At 48.4% G+C, this 16,656-nt stretch overlaps 1 protein-coding gene across 5 annotated transcripts in view; it reads right to left on the minus strand.

Annotated features, from left to right (window-relative positions):
* Positions 1-16,656, minus strand: part of CPEB2 (cytoplasmic polyadenylation element binding protein 2) — a 228,501-nt gene that overhangs the window by 156,401 nt on the left and 55,444 nt on the right. For all 5 annotated transcript variants that reach the window (XM_069631941.1, XM_069631939.1, XM_069631940.1 and 2 more), the window contains exon 3: positions 7,180-7,270. In XM_069631941.1, the coding sequence (XP_069488042.1) occupies positions 7,180-7,270 (91 nt within the window). The remainder of the gene's footprint in view (positions 1-7,179; positions 7,271-16,656) is intronic.

Below are 16,656 nucleotides of genomic sequence, written 5' to 3' on the forward strand. Positions count from 1 at the left end.
GCCTGCAACCCGCTTACCCTGCGAGCAAATGTTATTGCTACTACAAGACAGTTTTTAAAGTGAAGTCTTAATGGGCATTAATGTATTTGTTCAAAAGGAATGCACATTAGAAATGTCAATACCAGATTGAGATCGCATATAGGACTTGGAATGGAATTGGTGGAAATACATTAGTAAGACCTTTTAGAAATTGAATAATCAGACAGATTTTAAAATACAAGTTTGAAACAAGTGTATGGGGTTGCTGTTGGTACTCTTGTTCAAAAGAGAATTATACAAATGAATATATTTCCCTTCTGTGAAAGGTACAGTGAGCTAAAGTGTGGCTGCGGACTCTCGAGATGGTAACTTCCCAAAGAACAGGTTATTTAGCCGTGTTTGTTCTCGCAGAGGGGGCGCCTATGGACTACTTTTAGATTTAAAAATATGACTCCTCCGAAGAGCGCTTAAAAATTGAAAGAGCTGCCAGATAACCTTTAATTCTTCCAATCTTGAGCCCCAGATTTGCTAAATGTGACACAAACTATACCACCATAGGTGTATCACATAGAAAAGGATCCACATTCTTATCTCTGCACCAGCTGCTGAACTTGTTCCAACGGCAGCGGTACAAAAATGTTTTGCTGGCCTTCAGCCGAAAGCAGGATCTCTATCACGTCATTCCAGAGGTCGCAAATCCTATATTTCAACCTCTCAGAAACCAAGCACGAAGGTGGAGGGTATTAACCTTTGGATGGAGAACGCAACCCTCCTCTCGCGATAGAAGGTCCCCTCCTTGTGGAAGACGTACTGGATGTCCAGAAGGTCCAGGTAACACGTCCTCCTGGCCCAATCCGGAGCAACCTGGATCATGGATTTCCTAAACTTTCTCAACCTCCTGATCACGTGCGGAATGACGGGGACTGGAGGGAATGCTTACATGAGTGGAACCTCCCAGTCCACTATGAACGTGTCCCCTAGAGCTCCTCTTGGGGGAAATTCCCTGGAGCAGAACATTTCACACTTCCGGTTGACACTGGTCGCAAACAGATCCACTTGGGGGGGTGGGCAGGGGGAATCGACAAAGGTTGAAGATCTCTTGAAGGACTTCCTGAGCTAGTTCCCACTTGTGGGAGACTGTGCTCTGCCTGCTAAGAGCATCAGCCACCGGGTTCTCCTCTCCAGCTAGGTGAACTGCCGATCGACAGACTCCTTACTGAATTGCCTCTCTGCATAGTGGTAGTGATCCTACTCCTCCTCTCTTGTTGAGGTAATACATAGCCACTGTGTCATTATCAGGACATTCTTTCCCCGTACAGAGGGCAGGAAGGCCTTCAGTGCTAGTCCGATTGCCCTCAGCTCCAATAAGTTGATGTGTAGTTTGGACTGTGATGGAGACCAAAGACCGCTGGTTGTCAGATTGTTGGCATGTGCTCCCCACCCTGTGAGTGAAGTCTCCGTAACTACTATCATCTCTGACCATGGTTGCCAAAAAGGTTCTCCCTTCAGAATATTGTCCTTGCGGGCCCACCGCAGGAGAACCTGTGCGATTCTGTTGGAACCTGAATCAGGTCTGGCATACTGCCTCAGAATTGGGACCATTGAGTCCCAGGAGCCTACACGAGAGATCTCATTCTCAGGCGAGCCTCTGGCACCAGAAAAATGCAGGATGCCATGAGGCCGAGCGACAACAACAACAAAACAAAAACAAACAAAAAAAAGACAGAAAAAGAATCAATACAAATCAATCGATGGCCGGGAGACGCTGGGCAATCTGGTGACCATCTGCAGAATGTGTTGAGCCTTCACCTAGGGTGGCGATGTTCCCCCCTTTCCCCCCCAAGGTTGTATCCAGTATCGCTCCGATAAATTGGGAGTCTTTGGGATATCATCATGTGGGACTTCTTGTAATTGAGGGAGAAGCCCAGTCTGTGGAGTGTGGCAGGTTATGCTGAGATGTTCCAGGGCCTGTTCTGAGGAACTGGCCCTGATCAGCCAATCGTGAAGGTAGGGGTGGACATGAATCCCGCCCTTCTCCTGAGACTCACTGCCAGAACCGCCATTAAGTTGGCAAAAAACGCTTGGGCGCAGGTCAGCCCGAATGGGAGAACTCGAAAATGATAGTGAGAACCACCAACCGCGAACCTCGGGTACCTTTTGTACATGTGATGGATAGACACATGAAAGTAAGCATCCTGAAGGTCCAATGACACCATTCAGTCCTGGAGTTGGAGGGCCTGAAGGATCTGAGAAAAGGGTAACCATCTTGAACTTGTTAGTTTAAGTCCAAGATGGGCTCAATCCTCTCCCCTAGAAGGCCCAAAGTTTCCTAGACAAGATCGGATCTGGAATTTTGAAAGAGCTGTTCTCTGGTGGATGATCCCGAGGCCTTTTTAGAAAAGGAAGAGGTAACACTGGGCTACCGTTTCCAGTGCCCAAGCATCTGAAGTAATGCCCCACCTCTCTTGCAGATGCTGAGAAAGTCTGCCTTTTACTGGGGTCATGTGGGCTAAGGCCTCAGAGTGGTTTTGAGGCAGCTGAAGCAGCGGCTGAGGGTCCCTCTCCCCCATCCACCAAGGGGTAAGTTCCCTCGTGGTGGATGGGGGTACCTCTCCCCCATCCACCACGAGGGAACTTACCCCTCCAAGATGATGCACTGGGTTAGGAATGCTGAGGCTGTCCAATGGCAGCACTAAGATTTTGTCGCTGCTTTCGAGGTCTGCAGCTTTTCCAGACTTGCTGCCAAACAGCCTCAAGCCGTCAAAAAGCATATTGAGGAGTTGTACATCCGGTGCAAATCCGGACTTCCTCAACCACACAAATATGCGCAGCATGGTACTAGTTGCCATGGATATGCTTATGCTATATGCATTGTCCAGACCTGACGGGAGACATTCAAACATTGCTTCCTTACCATCCTTGATGATAGCCAAGAAGCTGTCTCTTCTCCTTCCGGGATCTTGTCAGTCGCCATCGTTACGCAATCACACAGGGTAAATGTACATTTTGACAAGGCACAAGTGTATTAGCTGATTTCAAAGCCATACTTCCAGCAGTAAATATTTTTTGAGCCCAAGCAGCCACTCGCCTGTCAGCCCTATCTGGAGGGATAGAAGGCTATGCAGATTGCTTCGAGGACGTGGCTGCCTGAACCACCGAACTCCCTGTAGTCGGATGTTTTGTCAAATATTCTGTGTCACTGCTGAATGGCCTATATTTATTTGGTAAGTTTTTATTTATTTACTCCAGCTGCAGTTTCCGGTGTTTCCCAATTAGATGGGACCCATTTCTGGAAGGCATATCAGTTAGATCATCCTGCTCAAATGATGGTGCAGGCCTACTCCATATCAAAAATTCAACCACCTTGCTTATCAGTTGCCTTTATGAAGAGTCAGCGTGGTCAGAAGGATCTGGCTTCCCAAATTCCAATTCTGGAGAGGTATCTATACCACTGGCTGGCTGCAAATTTTTATACAAGTCTTTCATTCTAGACTTCAGACATTAATTCATCTGGCACATTTGGGGTATCAGATTGTAAGTCAAATGGTGGTCTATTGTCATCTGAGGGCTCGTTGTCTTCATAAATTGAAGTTAAAAATCCTTTTTTGGTAAGGATTTGAAAATGTCTCGTTAGTGGGGGCTTCGACAACTTAGACAAAATCGTCGACAACTATTTCGAATTTGACGGAAAATGTCTCGTTAGTGGGGGCTTCGACAACTTCGACAAAATCGTCGACAACTATTTCGAATTTGACGGAGACACTGGCATCAAGTGCTCCGACGCCGATGGGGTCGGTAAGACCGTCAAAGTTGATGACTCCTTATGCTTCCTCGAAGGGACCTTCGAAGAACTGGACTCTTGGCTCGTCGAAGCCCTCAACAATTTTTCGCCAGATCGAGATTTAGATAGTTCGATGCAACTCCGGCTTATGCCTCGGACTCAAAGATTCATAGGATTTCGTATTCAACTTCCCTTTGCTGTCTTTATACAGATCGACAGGGTCATGGCCTTTCTACTTCTCTTTCAAGGGGGTCGGGCCACCATTTGCAACATTTATTTTTTGCTTGGGAGTCCGACTTGGTTGGACATTTGATTACCTAGGACAAGGAATCACTAGAGGTGAAAGCTGACCTGTGGCGTTGTTTCTTGGCATTTTTGGAAGACGAAGAATGATGCAATCAACTTCTCGATCAAGATCCTTTAGACTTCTTCCGTTGAAGAGAATCTCTCGACTCTCAGACTTTTTTGGGAAATCTTCGAAGGAGACTTCGAAGGCAGCCTACCCTCTGCCAATTTACCTTTACGCTCCCTTACAGCCTTGTCGGTCATCGCCTGACAGGAGTTACACTCAGAGGTACGATGTTCAGTACTGAGAGACCATAGGCATAAGCAGTGGGAGTCACGATCAACTTTTTAAATCCACAGTGTTCAGCATTTCTTGTAGATCGTCTTTGGACACGATTTTGAAGACATTTTCATATTAGAAATTAGTGACAAAGTTCAGTGAAGAACCGAGCGCGCTGTAATTCTTCGAAGTGAATGCTCAGAAAAACGGAACTAAAAGCCAACGGGCGCTGCATGCGCTTGTACTAATGATGACGTCAACAGTCGAACAGATGCCCTCGAGGGGCATCAATTCAACGAGGCGGCACACAGCACCCTCTGTCGAGAAACCATTTCCAAAGCAGCTAAAGCTGGAAAGATATCAAAAGATGAGGAATCTTTACTAAAGACTGCTGAGGTTGCACTTTCCCTTGGCTCAGTGAACATTGGTACAGATGCCTAGCTGCATCAGTCCCAGGTCGCAATGGTAATAGCAAAAATCCGAGGTGGTGTAGGATATATTGACCTTATGAAGTATTATCTTATCCAGAAAGACTGCGTGCGTCATATTATACAGAATTACTTACAATGGCTAACCAAACCAATCAAACATGGTTTGCTGAGTTATTAAGTTAATTTCCATAATCGTTTTCCCCATAGTCATGGCCCAACCCACTCCTCAGGCACATCCCCAAATACACTGCTACAAACTCCAACCCCTTATCACTGCCGTATACATTCCCACAATCATCGCTATCAAAATACCTTCATAAAACATCACCCAGTCACATCCTTTCCGCTCATCCCTTCAGAAACCTAATCGATCCTCCATCAATGACACACAATTTGCATCACCACATACTTTCCGTCCAAATCGCCACAGGCAATTAAACACACTACTCATCCACCCAGACCGGCAGTTGTCATAGTGGATCCAGACAGCAATGCTCTACCTACACCCATATAACCCATCCCAACCCAACCATCCACTCCTTAAAGACACATCTCATATACCCAAGCACCCACCAAACCATCCATCCATATCTAATCTGTCCTGATAAATCATTACATTCCAATCATACCCTAACAGCAGAGTGTACTCCTTTTTTCCAGGAGAGGAAGGAAAGGTTTGGAAAGGGAGGGAGGGTGGAAAGAGGTTCTGTACTGGAAAATTGCCAACTTAATGGTAATCCCGGCTTGACCTAAATTGTGTACGGTCTGGGATAGTGTATTCAAGTACCCATATTTGCCAAACAAGCGAGTGATTGGAATAAAACGAGCAGCTTGGCACTACTATTAACCAAAAAGGGGGGCAGATGTAGCCGAGCAGCAAAATTGCCACATTTGAAACAGAATTGTCTAGGTCTTTTCAGACTTCTCCATTGGACCAAAACAGTTTAATCTTGGACAAAAACAAAAATCTACACCCCCTTTTTCCTCTTATCTGACAGGTTTGAGAGCACTATGAAACAGTCAACAGCAGAGCACAGTGCAATAGAAGGTCAAAACGACTGGTAAAGGGCAGTTTACCCAGTGGCTGAATCTTGGAATCAGAAGGTAGGGATTGTAATCAGGGAAAAACATTGCCCGTTGAAAGGTATGTTTGAAAAGCATACACTGGCCAATCATCGAGGTTCAAGGATCATTTGATGCCACTGCCTGTAAGGTCATTGGGGGGGCCGAAAGCATGTGACCAATTCTGTAAGCCCTATGATTTTTGGTGAAATGATGCCATAGAGTCTGATCTTGGTTTCCCCACTTAAAAGAAATTGTCTGCAACCACCTCCACCTTTAACTTGGTCTCCAATCTTACGAATGAGCAAATGTCCTTTGTGCACATTAAGGGGCAACTGTAGCCCTGTCATGCTTTACAGCAAGGGTAAAAACATGCTGAGAGCATTTAGCCAGGCATAAAGCATTGCTCATTCCTCAGTTCTACACAAGCACAAGTGCACCATTTCTTTAGTCGCCACATGTAAATTCTCACTAGACAATGGCTAGTGGCAAGTTCACATTTTGAGGCCTGCTTTACACTTCTTAAGCACAGACTGCCTGTTATTTGATCAAAGACCTGTGCTCATGTGAACAGTTATTATTCTCATCACATACCTGCCCTCATTGATACCCTGTACGGCAAGGCTTTAACATGCATGAACTTTCCCCCACATAATGTGAATTTTAACATGCATGAACTTTCCCCCACATAATGTGAATTTTCATCATGAACTAGTTTCTTTGGAGCATATTCAGCACACCGAGAGTGCTCCAACGAGGTATGCACAGCCTGTGGTCACAGTAGCTATGATCTTACACAAACTTTAGCCTAGTCCGGAAATTAACAAAATCTGCTGAGCTACTCAGAGGCTCAGCTGCAACCCCAAGCTGAAAATAAAGCTGAAGCTTCAGGCCAACAACTAATCGGAATCCTTACAAATACGACTCTATACAAATACGTTTTCTTTGGATTCTTATGATCGTCAACCTAAAAGCCTTCCACCTCTTGCCTACACACTATAAAAGTACAATACATGCAGGAGCAAAATACAAAGAGTGCGGTCTCAGTAGGCCCACATTCTTAAGTCGATTCCATCATCTACTATCCTTCCATACCATGGTAGGCAATAGAGTGGCAAGCACAGACTGAGGTCAAATACAAATCCAGTCTTACAAAAATATTTCAGAAGTTCCTCCTGGATCATTTTAATGGTAGCATATCCAGCAGTTATCAAACTGCATCATAATCAGAGTCCAGCACAAAGTATATTTCTAGAAGGTCTTTCAAGGAAATGGTGAAAACAGCAGTAGATCTGAACCTCAGACCTACTCAGTTTATGAGCAGTCAAAAAAATATTAAACCTTAATGCAAATTTGCTCACCTTTTAGCGGATCATGCTCTGCTCTCATGATATCAATCAGAGAGTTTTCCAACGAATGCATGTTCAAGCTGTCATACATTCTAGTTCGATCCTAGAATAGAACAAGATTATATTAATACTCTGGTCAGTACTACATGGAAAAAAACAGTATTTTTTTCAACAGCTCCCCAACCTCCTACAATTCATATCGAACTTGGTTCATACAATGTACAGAAACAATGGACAGCAACATGGTTCAATCTACCAAACATAAAAATATTCATTGATAGGAGTGATTTCCATGGTAGAGCACAGGTTGAACTTGCCATTGAATACCAACCATTTGGGCAAACTGTGCAAGAATTCAATATCAAGATGAAAAGTAATGGGTTTCTCAACAACAAAAGGGCCTGTATACAAGTCAAAAATAACCTAAACATCACTTAGACCACATCTGTAAAAATGACTGGAAGCCCGACATAAACTTCAGAATTGAGAACATGTGTTTCAGAATGACAGACACATACACACATTTGGAAACAAATCACAGGCACCTCTCCCTTTTCCGGCCATCCGCCAATGCATGGCACTTTGCAGTCTCATGCTAGTTACCTACCTCCCTGTCCAGGAGGCCCATCTACACCCAATTTGACCCATTTCCTTTCCTGCAGACCTCCCTTACCTCTAACCAAATGCTTGCAACCAGGCGGTTCATATAAGAAGGGGCCTGAAAACTTTCTAGTGCTACTGCGCCACACTGCAGCTGCATAATATGCACCCGCTCTCAGCTACTACACCACAAAAACTGCTGTCCATCCAAACACTCAGGTGCATGTTAGTTTCCTCAAGGTTTTTCCCCCATAAACAAAATTCTTAAATGTGCATCTCACACACTGTACAACATACCATGCTAGTCCGCCACATCTCCCAACCATCTCCATGGCAGCTGGCTCTGTAGACAACACTGGTTCCTCTTCAAAACCATTCATTCAATTTGTCTTTAAATCAATTAAGGGGCTTGCCTCCAACTTATCTGGCTACCGCCATCATCCATCATTTCCTTGCCTCACATCCTTCTCTCGAGTGCCATCCACCACTTTGTGCATCCACTTCTGCCCCTTCGACCCATTTCACCACCTATGAGCTGCAACCAATGCAGTCCCCTGCCCCCCAAGCTCCATGGTCTCTCCCTGGAAGGGCCTTGTTTACTAACCCAGAAATCCCTCCAAACAGGTGCATCAGCCACTTTTGCTCCCTAAAAATCCTACCACAAAATAAAAATAGGGAGTAAAAAATACTCCCAACAAAAAAACAGGGAATAGACATATAGGACTGTATGCCCCTGCTTTTACCCAAACAGCTCCATGGATGTGTTTGGACCAGTTGTGCATGTAGTACAAGAGGAAGAAGAACAAGTTACTTACCCCTGGTAACGTTCTTTCAACTGGATGTTCCTCTCACATATTCCTTATCTTTGATATTTCCAATATCCCAGCAGTGCTGCTTTGGAATTTTATTTCAGCAGGGGGCACTGTGCGCCGACGCCTGTCGAGTCAATGTCCCTCAGAGGCCTCCGTCTCAACGTCATCGCAGGTATATGTAGCACGCACAGCGCCCGTTGGCATCAGTTCCGTTTTTACTAATGGAGCATTACCTTGTGTTCGACGGTTACTCCCCCTGAGAGAGTGTAGGCTGCAACAGCAAGGGAAATTCTACTTCGGTACGTTGGGAGGGGCAATAAGGAATACGTGGGAGGAACATCCAGTTGAAAGTAAGTAAGGGGTAAGTAATTTGTTCTTCGAATGGATTGTGTCCTCCACATATTCCTTGACTTTGATACACTCCCAAAGCAGTTTACGTAATTTGGAGGTGGGAGTAGAAGTTAGTATGGCATGAGAACGTACGGCTGTGTATGCACTGAATGCAACACTGCTTTCCCAAAACCAGAATCTTGGCCCGAGGAAGAATCTAAACTGTAATGTTTAGTAAAGGTGTGCACAGAAGACCATATCGCAGCTGCACATATATCCTTTATCAGAGCTCCCCTCTGCAAGGCAGACGAAGTTGCAATGCCCCTAGTCGAATGAGTTCATATGTGTTCTGGAGGATCTTTACCTTCCAGCTTGTAGCATTCCAATATAATTAGTATTATCCATTTGGACATAGTTTGCTTGGTAATGGCTAGTCCTAGTTTGTGACCTCAATAGCCCACAAACAACTGGTCATATTGTCGTAATTTTGGCAACCTGGAGATGTAAAAGCTCAGGGCACGTCTAGGGTCAAGCCTATGAAGTCTTTACACTTCCTTCCCGGGATGTGGAGGAGGATAGAAATATGGTAACGTTATCTTCTGAGTAATATGAAACTTAGACAATTTTGGGGAGAAAAGTAGGCTTCACCTTCAGTACCACTCCGTCTTTATAAAAGAAAATATGAGGAGGCTTGCAGGATAAAGCCTGTAGCTCATTCACCCTTCGGGCTGATGTAATTGCCACTAGAAAGATGTTTTTCCGTGTTAGCAGTCTTAAGGGACAAGTGTGTAAATGGGTTGAAAGGAGCTCCCATCAAAAAGTTTAACACCAAGTTGAGAACCCACAGTGGGACTGGAAACGGGATTGGAGGGCAAAAATAAGTCAGTCCCTTTAAGAATTATACTATTAGAGGAATCTAAAATAGGAGACTTCCTCTTAAGTGCGCTTAACAATAGAAAGGCTCTGCCAGATATCCTTTGATGGTACCAATCTGGAGCCACAGATTTGCCAGATCTAATAGAAAAGATAACACCATCGGTGTATTACAAGAAAAAGGGTCAACATTCTGATCTCTACATCAGCGGCACAAAGATTTGGTTGCTGGCCGATAGAAAAATCTCCATTACGTCGAGGGTCCTCTCTTTGTGGGAGACGTATCGGAGGGCAGATGGACATGTCCAGAAGGTCCGGGTACCACGTCTTCCTGGCCCAATCCGGGGCAACTAGGATCAAGGATTTCCTAAACATTCTCAACCTCCTGATCACGTGAGGAATGACGGGGATTGGAGGAAACGTGCACAGGAGTGGAAATTCCCAGTCCACCACCAACGCGTTTCCTAGAGCTCCTCTTTGGGGAAATTCCCTTGAGCAGTACAGCACACACTTCCGGTTAGCACCAGTCACAAACAGATCCACTTGAGGGGTTCCCCAAAGGGTGAAGATCTCTTTAAGGACTTCCTGAGCTAGTTCCCATTTGTGGGAGATTGATCTGCTCGCTCAGAGCATCCTCTGTCGTGTTCTTCTCTTCGGCTAGGTGAACTGCCGACAGAGATGGAACAAATTACTTACCTGTATCTGTTGTTCTCCAGCATGGGTCTGGCATGGTTTTCACATGCTCATGAATATTCCCTGTCAGGCTGGGAATCCTCGGTAAAGAAAAAAATCAGTTTCATTTCTGAACGGCCTTTCTCCTAACAACCAGTCACTGAGCTCTGGGTCATACTGCCCCCAGCCAATGACCGCCCTCTACCTAAGCCCCTGTTCTGGCAGCCATCTTCACATTTGGTAGCACGTAAGGTGGCATTAGGACCAAGAGAAAAGCCGCAGAGGGGCAGGCGGGAGGATTTGCATGTGAATCCATGGCAGACTCATTCTGGAGAAGAACAGTTACAGGTAAGTAGCTTGTTCCTTCTCCAGCATGGGTTCTGGCATGGATTCACATGCTCCTGAATAAAGAATACATAGCAGTACACACATGCACAACCACAGGCGGTGGCAAGGCTCAACATAGGCATCTCTTACCACCTCATCAGGCTCACCTTCAAACGAACAGGTTCTGCAGCACCGCTTGGCCGACTCTGGACTCCTCACTGGAATCCCGGTCGACGCAGTAGAATCTCACGAAGGTGTGCATAGACCTCCACATAGTAACCCTGCAGATGTCCAGCAGGGGCACACCAGACAGGAACGCTACTGTAGCAGCGATCGCCCTGGTGGAATGGGCTCTCAGACGGCCAGGCAGTAGTCTGTTTGCCAACCAGTGACAGTAGGTGACACAGCCGGAGAGCCACCTGGAAATGGAAGCCTTGGACAGGGCCTTCCCTTGGTTCAGGGGATCAAAGTTCATAAAGAGCTGAGAAGTTTTCCGGAAAGTATTCGTGTGGGCCACATAAAACTTCAGCGCTCTCGCTTCATCCAGCGAGTGCAAAGTCATTTCAGCCGGCAACGAAGGCATCAGAAAAAACACAGGCAACACCAAGGGCTCGTTTAGATGAAATTCTGGCAGCACCTTGGGCATGAAGGAGGGGTGCGTCGGCAGCACCACCCTCGTCTCGTGGAAAGTCAAGTAGGGTGGTTTACAGGGTAGGGCATGGATCTCCCCCACTCGTCGTGCAAAGGTGATGGCCAGGAGAAAAGCTGTTTTACAAGACAAACTTGAGTGGAACAGAATGCATAGGCTCGAAAGGAGGCCTCATGAGCCTAGTAATACCACATGGAGTTATCACGCCAGGGCCGGAGCCTTCACCGGTGGGAACGAGCGGAATTGTCATGGTGCAACCACAAGGAGGTTCATCCTGGGGATCTGGTGTAGCAGGAGATAACCGCCAGATGAACCTTGGAGGCGTGAGCCAGCCCAGATTTGGCCAACAACAGCAAATATGGAAGTACCTGAGGGGCTGTGACCCTCAGAGGGTCAATCTTCTGGGAACTGCACCAAATAGCGAATCTCTTCTACCAAGTCCGTAGCATTTCAACGTAGACTATGCTCTAGCCATGGCGAGAACATCCTTGCAGTCCGCCGGGAGATCGTAGCCACCGAATTCAAGCGCTGCAGGTGCCAGGCCGAGAGGATATGCGACCACTGGCACCTTGACTGGTGGGGATGCTGACATGCTAAGAAGGTCCAGGTACCAAATCTGCCTTGGCCACAACGGTGTGACGAGGATCATCCAGCAACGCTACAGTCTGAGTTGACTCGAAGTAACAACGGCAACGGAGGAAACGCATACAGAAAGAGGCCTTCCCAATGGAATGAGAATGCTCCCCCCCCCGCCATTCCTCTCTGCTGGGGGAACCTGCTGGCAAACCTCAGGCACTTGGGTGTTCGTCCCAAACAAGTCGATCTGGGGATTGCCCAATCTGAGGAAAACGTTCTCCACTAGGTCCTGCCGTAGTTCCCATTCATGGCAAGAGCGAAGCTCCCTGCTCAGAGAGTCGGTGTCCGTGTTATTTACTCCTGACAGATGAAACGGAATGAGGAACATCCCCTGGGCGATGGCCCAGTGCCATAAATCCTGTGCCTCTTTAGAGAACGCTTGGGATGTGGTGCCCCCCTTTCCTGATGTAAAACACTGTGGTGGTATTGTCCATGAAGACCCGCACCACCTTGCCCTTGAGGAACGGCAGGAACGATTAAGGGCCCAAAACACTGCCCGTAGCTCCAGAACGTTAATGTGCAACGTCTTCTTCGGCAAACGCAGGCCTCTGGCGTGAAACTTCCAGTATGGGCACCCCGTCCTTCCAGAGAAGCGTCCATCGTGACCGTCTCCTGGTGCGGTGGGGCTGGAAATCCGCACCTCCGGTCAGATGCAAGTGCACGCCACACCACATTATCGCCCGACGGAACCCCTCGTTGAGCGCGATCCTGTCTTGGAAGCTTCCGGACACCTAAATCCAATGGGCATCGAGGAACTCCTGTAACGGGTGTATCCATAACCTGCAGACTCAGATGAGGTAAATGCATGACAACACTTGATGGCCCTCACCGTGGCGATCTTCAGAGCTAGCAGCCGTTGCACCTTGCCCAGGATGGCCGCTATACTCTCCTCAGACGGTGACGCTAGGCATGACACTGTGTTGAGCCGGGGGCGAGTGTCCAGCACCCACAGTCGGTGGAGATGGTCTTCCACACGCTGACTAAGTTCTCCAGCCAGCCTCCCACCAGGGTGCACGGATAGGGGCCGACATCTTGGCCAGTTCATTGTTGCATGAAGGTCGACAGGCCGCCTTGGGGGCCCAGATGACGACATCCTCCGAATGCCTTTGAGCTGCCCCTGTTGGTTTCTTGGGCAAGGAGCGGGAGGGTTGGCGGTAAGAAGAGGAGCACCTGCGGAAATCCCTCGAAGATTGGGTAGACTTGCCTCCTGAGGCACATGCCGTCTCCGTGTCTGCCTTGATGGCCTGTAGGGACTCAATCCACCGCTTTCCCGAACAGATTTTTCCCGTCGAAGGGCATGTCCAATACCCCTGCCTGGACCTCCTGTTGACGTCGAAGGCAAACATCATTTCCAATCTGGCGGAAATCCGCGCCCACAATGTCTGTGGCCACCGTGATAGCATGGTCCGACGCCACTTCACCCTCTTGTAGAATCTCCAAAGTCTTAGCCCTCTTATCGTTGGGGAAGAAGTCCAGTAGAGGTGCGAGCTTGAACCACAGCTCCCGCTCGTATCGTGCCAGGATAGCGTAGCGAGGTTATTGGCAGCCTTGATGGTCATTGCCGCAGAGTAAATAACTCTCCTGCCCATTGCATGCAACTTCTTCCCCTCGTTGTCAGGAGGGGTGGATGCTGCAGAAGACATTGAGCCCCACGATTTATTATTGGCTGCGTATAGACCACTGAGTCCAGTGAAGGCTGGGCCCGCAAGCACCTAGGTGCAGAGTTCGGCACCCTGTACTTCTTCTCTAGACAGTCCATCTTCGCTGGGGCTGTAGAAGGGTTCTTCATGAGTGCCAGTCCTTCATCCCAAATGTCATCCAGGAGCGGGACTGAAAGGATGGTTTTCCTCTTCACCTTGTGGCGCTGGTATAAGAAGCCCTCCTTCTCCTCCGGCGTGAGCTGGAAAAGCTCTGATGCTCTGGAGATCATCGCATGGAACGATCATATCTCGTCCGGTGGAGGCGACGGGAGGTCGCCCATCCGGCCGTCGTCATCCATGCCCGTCGTTGCTGTCTCCGACCCCATCCCAAATGCACGGGATAGCAGAGAAGGAGATGAAGGGTGGCAAGGGGTGCCACTTCCTCTTCTTGGCAGGCGGTTCCTCCGTCGCCAGCGAGGCGGCCAGCGCCACGGGCGCCATCGGTATCCTCCTCTGTATCTCGGATACCATTGTATGAAGAGTTGAGAGAATGTCCCTCGAAAGATCTCTAGGTGGCAGCTGAGGCGTAGGGATAGGCAGCTGGGGCGTAGGAGCAGGGCCAAGGGCCTTGTCGTCCTGAGGCCCTCTGTCACCTTCCTCGATGGTATCTTTGTCGTCGTCACCCTCGTTGCAGGGCGCGACTGACTTTTCCCTCGTTGCCACTGCCCTCATGAATGGTCTGGAGGTAGACTAGTTCTTCCTCCTCCTCCTCAGCAGAGGAGATACCCGTTCCCTGGAGGACTTATGCCCCCCCCTTCACGTCCTGAGGGGATGGTCTCGGCGAGATGATGGACATCCTCTTCTCCGAGGGTCTTCTCAATGGGCTGGAACACAGCCTCCCTCCTGGGAGCGAGGGACACTCTTGCCTTCGGAAGGGTGCCACCACCACCACCACCTCGATGGAATGCGCCGCCTTCATCTGGCGCACCTGGGCCTTCACGGTCAGACCAGGCCCCTTGTCCTGCTTGGCTTTCCTGGTCGTCCTGGACACCTTGTCCTGCTTGGTCATCTCCTATGGGGTCGGAGACGCAATCCTCTTTGGCCCTTTCCGCCGAGAGTAGGCCGGATGCCGTACCCGGCTTGGTCTTCTCCTTGGTTGTTTCCGGGCCACCTTTAGCTTGCCTGGCTGATCCGACTTCCTCTTGGATGAAGATCTAAAGCGTTGACTGAAAACCGATGAAGCCGAGGATGTAGAACGCGTCTTGGCCGTCGAGGACCTGCTGCAACGACGCTCCCGACGGTAGCAGACTAGCGGTGCTTGGCCTTTTGTTGGACCCCAGCGCGAGAGTCGCCCTCTTAGAAACCTGCTCGTCATTCCCGGATCCGGGTGATGCATGCCCCTGGGAACCACCCGGTGCAGAGGCCTTGGCCTGAATCCACTACTAGGTGTTTATGCCGATCCTTCAACATGCGTTTCGAGAGTTTACGGCAAAACGCAAAATAATCCTCCTTATGCGTTGGTTACATGTAGTACAGGCACTGGGAATGTTTGTCTTCCATGTACACATTCCGCAAACCGCAGTAGGAGCAGAGCTTGAAAAGGGAAGGGGAATCCTTTTCGTCCGACATGATCCACACGGTGCAGGCCTGAAGAATCTTCTGGAAACGAAGAACCACGATGAAATCCGCCCTTGAGGGGCACTGAAGAATCCGAAAAATGGGTCCCGTTAAACGGAAGGATGATCGATCGAAAAATAGAGTAGAACTCTTCAAAAAAGCAAAATCTCAGTAAAAGCTTGGGAGCCAAGCATGAGGTGTCCCAACACTTGCGGTAAAAATCTAAAGATGGCTGCCAGAGGAGGGGCTCAGGTAGAGGACAGTCATCGGCTGGGGGCAGTATGACCCAGAGCACAGTGATTGGTTGTTAGGAGAAAGACAGCTCAGAAATTAAACTGATTTTTTTCTTTTACCGAGGATTCCCTCCCTGACTGAATATTCATGAGCATGTGAATCCATGCCAGACCCCATGCTGGAGAATCGTTCTTGTGTTGCCTCTCTGCAAAGTGGTAGTGACCCTACACCTCTCTTGTTGAGGTAGTACATTTGTCCGTCATGAGGACATTCTTTCCCTGCGCAGAGGGCAGAAAGGCTTTCAGCGCTAGTCTGATTGCCCTCAGCTGTAAAAGGTTGATATGTAGCTTAGACTCTGATGGAAAACAATGACCCCTGATGGTCAAATTGTTGGTATGGGCTCCCCACCCCGTGAGTGAGGCACCCATCACAACTGTTATCTTCGGCCATGGTTGCCAAAAAAGTTCCCCAACAGGCCCACCATTGAAGATCCAGTGAGACTCTTTTTGGATTTGTAGGAGATCCAACATCCTTCCTGAGAATTGTGACCACTGGGTTCTGAGAGCCCACTGGAGAGATCCCATTCTCAGGCGAGCCTCTGGGACCAGAAAAATGCAGAAAGCCATGAGGCAGAGCAACCTCAGAAAATCGAATGTCGGTAGATGTTGGGCATTCTGGAATTTGGTCACCATCTGCAGAATGCCTTTAGCCCTCACCTCTGGTGGCGAGGCTTTTCCCCAGGAATGCACCCAGTACTGCGCCGATGAATTGGAGTCTTTGTGATGGTATCATGTGGGACTTCTTGAAGTTTGAGGGAGAAGCCCAGCCTGTGAAGGGAGTGACAGGTGGAGCTGAGATGTTCTAGGGCCTGTTCTGGGGAACTGCCCTGATCAGCCAATCGTCCAGGTAGGCGCAGACGTGAATGCCCCTCTACCCCCACCCCCCTGAAACTCACTGCCACAACCAATATTAGCTTGGTGAAAACCCTCGGGTGTAGGTTAGCCTGAATGGCAGTACCCGAAACTAATCATGAGAACCGCCAACGGCGAACCTCACGTACTGTCTGTGCTTGTGATGGATCGGCACATGAAAGTAAGCA

This window comes from Ambystoma mexicanum, chromosome 6q, assembly GCF_040938575.1.
Source record: "Ambystoma mexicanum isolate Mex_15411 chromosome 6q, UKY_AmexF1_1, whole genome shotgun sequence".
NCBI lineage: Eukaryota > Metazoa > Chordata > Amphibia > Caudata > Ambystomatidae > Ambystoma > Ambystoma mexicanum.